This window comes from Pundamilia nyererei, unplaced genomic scaffold (assembly GCF_000239375.1).
Source record: "Pundamilia nyererei isolate P.nyererei 1_Seehausen unplaced genomic scaffold, PunNye1.0 scaffold00029, whole genome shotgun sequence".
NCBI classification, from domain to species: domain Eukaryota; kingdom Metazoa; phylum Chordata; class Actinopteri; order Cichliformes; family Cichlidae; genus Pundamilia; species Pundamilia nyererei.
Window position 1 is genome coordinate 1 of NW_005187430.1, and position 3,468 is coordinate 3,468.

General features: G+C 40.3%; 1 protein-coding gene across 1 annotated transcript; it reads right to left on the reverse strand.

Annotated features, from left to right (window-relative positions):
* Nucleotides 1-1,504: 1,504 nt before the first annotated feature.
* On the reverse strand, nt 1,505-3,092 carry hikeshi (heat shock protein nuclear import factor hikeshi). The gene has a single exon (XM_005728552.2). The coding sequence runs from the start codon at nt 2,853-2,855 to the stop codon at nt 2,259-2,261; it is 597 nt and encodes a 198-aa protein (XP_005728609.1). The 5' UTR covers nt 2,856-3,092; the 3' UTR covers nt 1,505-2,258.
* Between the last annotated feature and the right edge of the window lie 376 nt (nt 3,093-3,468).

The following is a 3,468-nucleotide window of genomic DNA, read 5'->3' on the forward strand; positions in this document are numbered from 1 at the left end:
GCCAAAGAAAAGCTTACCACAAAACGGAAAAGTTATGACAAATCAGACTATAAGGCAAAAAGAAAGTGCAGCTTTATGGTTTCATGGACAAAATAATTTCTGTGGCTGCAATATGATGAGCTAAATAACCAGGGCTGCACATAAGTGGTCCGCAGGTGCGCACTCGCTGTCAAAATAAAAAACGCGCACAAGATAAGAAGTTGCAACGCGTGTTTGCGTACATAGGATTTTCTGGAGGACAGACATTTGTTTAGAACTCTTAAAGATGTTGAAGAAGCTCCTTTAAGCAATTACTTTGGTGTTCCTCCACCTCCAAAGAAATGTCAGAAGGAGTTCAAACCACAAAAGAAGCGCGTATTATCGGAAAAGTGGTTGCAGGAGGTGAGCTGGCTTCAAACAAATGATGAACGCACAAAGATGTGGTTCCGAATGTGCCGTGAAAATCCCACTCTAGCGGACAAAAACACTGCTTTTTATATGGACGCAAACGCGTGTTGCAACTTCTTATCTGGTGTGCGTCTTTTATTTTGACAGCGAATGCGCACATACGGACCACTTATGTGCACCCGTGTAAATAACATAATGTTCTGCCGGGTGTGTCGTTGGTTTTGCCTCGATTTCCGAGTCGACAAGTGCCTTTGTTATTGGGACCAGTCATTTTAAGAAAGGTCCCCGTTAGAACCCATGAGAAATGCAAGAAATGCATTATTGCTCAGTCTGCACTCTTTCCCAGAACAAACACCAATTGCAAATAACATACTAAAAATAAACCTGAAAAATCTGCTTAGAACAGCGTACTATGTTGCAAAGAGTGAACTACCACAGGCACAATTTAGCAGTCTTTGCAAACTTCAAAAACCTGTGACTTCAGTGGAAAATTCAAATTCAGGATCTGACACAGACCAATTCATGTTCTACAGTTCTTACAAGTTCATAGAAATTTCTGTTTAATTAGAACCAAGTATTTGAGTTGATGATTGAAATTTTTATACAATGTTGTAATTTGTGTTTCAACAATTTTTTGATTAATGTTTTGTTTCTGTTACAATATTATACTTTAATGTATAATGTTGTAACAGAAACAAGACAGGAAACAAAACATCAATCAAAAAATTGCGCTCTTTTTTATTCGGGCTACTTAAATTTATTTTGGGCTACCAAAAACTGAAGAGTCCCTGCCCGAAGGGCTACCAGGGACTTTGAAATTTTGCGAGCCCTGCATTGGGTAATATGTCACACTGAATACACATTGAACACAACCGCATGAAAGATGAAGAAAAACAATTCACTTAGATATGAAACAATGCAGTAGCCCCACCTACTGGCAATTGTTCCAACTGTTTTTTAGAATAGAAAACCATAAAAGTAACAATTTTCTATTTTATTTAGATTTCCAAAGGCTTGTCAGATTTGGCACATGATAAAAAGTGATGCAAAACTGCACAGCACTTGCAAAATGTATTTTATTCTAAATAAAATAAAAGAATCAAAAACTTATCTTCTTGTAAAATATCAAAATTCATTCTTCAAAAAAATGAAAAGAAAACAGTTTTGAGAATGGACTTTTTATAATGGAAAACAGTTCTTTTGAAGAAATAAATATAATAAACTGGCAAAAATTAAAATGCACTATTTAATTAACATAACTTCAAACTGAAGCTTCAATGAAGCTTTGAGAGCACAGCACTGCAATCTTGTAACACAAGTACTAATAATTCAATCATAAACACACTCTCAAACCTCTTGAATCTGCCCCATTTTAGTTTTTATACAGTTTATGATAATTAAATATCAGCATGTATGTTAATTAATTCGTTTTGTTCTTGCACTTGTGTATCTCTTTGAATCATACTGACTTGTTTTTTGTTTTGCTTTTCCCTCTGATTTTTATGCCCATTACAAAAATCCAAATGTTTCCTTATTTCATTTTTCTGATCATGTCTTCCAAAGACATGGTCTTGACCATACTGAAGAAATGCCCTATGCCCTAACAAAACAACTAAAAGCTCTCATGGGAGGAAAACTATTAAGCAAGACTAAGACATTGAAAACCAACTGAATGGATTCAATTTAATTGTGTTTTCCTTTTAAATTCAAGTGCTTTATTGTTCAGACCGATAAAAGATGGGATGGAGTCATTGTGAGCAGCAGTTTTTCTGTAGGTGAAGAGGCATTGTGACAGAGATGAAGTCGACACTGCTTTTGTTAGGCACCCTGGGAATTGTCTTAGCAGGTTTGCTCTTTGGTCTTTAATGCCTTCAGTTTTTCCAGAAATTCGGATTCTGCGCCATCCTCCTCTGAAAGTTTTCATACCACTTTAGGATGCAACTGGAAGGAATAAAAGTCTCTGTGGGGTTTGGCAGCATCTGGGCCTGCGACACAGCAAAGGAAGAGGCGAAGTTGTACAGACTGTCCAACATCTTTTGGGTGAACTGCAGGAAGGTGTCCACGGTGGACACGGCGGCGCTGGACACCGGGATCTGCTGAGCCAGCTGCTCCAGAGCCTCCACTGACACGCCGACCTGAGCAACGGAGGGAGACGCAGAAGAGGTCATAATACCGAAGGGGTGCGCCCCGCCCTCCCCAGCCTTCAGCCCAGAGATCTTGAAGATGGCACTTGGCTTATCGTTGGTGATGAAGCCGAGTAGCTGCCACACGGGACCGCCACTCGCCGGATCAGGGAAAGAGAAGTATACGGCACCGCCCATGCCGGCAGGGAATGGCACGGTACCTAGCATAAATACCACCACATGGTTCACATTCTCGTAGTCCGACAGGTTAAAGAGGAACTTGTCCGGGGCAAGCTGCACCGCGTCTGTCTGCACCAACCTCCCTGCGACCAAACAGCCGAACATCACTGCTGACAGTTAGTAAACAGCCTATAGCTTCGGCTTAGCCTGCACCAGGTTAGAGTCAGTACTGCAGCTCCCGCCGTCTAACAACCGGAGTTACTGAGACACTCAATTACACACAGAAAAGTGTTGGACAGCAAACATGAGCGTAGCTTCCCAAGGTTACCAGGAACTTCTTCTACAGTTATACTAGCCCTGCCCTCTTGTGGCGTCTTCTTCTTCTTCATGTGACGGTGGCAAACTCGACGCCTGGGCGCCACCGACTGGTTTGGAATAATTACTTCATTAGCCTAAACACTAAATACACCCAATAAAAGTGAATTTGTTCTTCTTCTTTTACAGGACGAAGCTAGGATCAAACATTTAGGGGTCAGAGGCGCCATACATGATGTCATGTGTACAGTGTGTGCAATTAATATTATTGGAATAAGCAGCTTGCAAACATTTTCAATTATTTTCCCTTTACAAACCCAAATTCAGCTGGGGCACATGCAAATGTTTCTTTCAAAAGCAATCAATTAGTTGGATGACCTATTGTAGTGTCTAAGAATGATTCAAAATGAATAATCGCAATCAGTATAATACACCAGTTTCAAACTGAGCACCTTAGTTATCA

Excerpts from the sequence above, each read along its gene's own strand:
- hikeshi (XM_005728552.2), bottom strand. The coding sequence starts at position 2,855 with ATGTTCGGCTGTTTGGTCGCAGGGAGGTTGGTGCAGACAGACGCGGTG.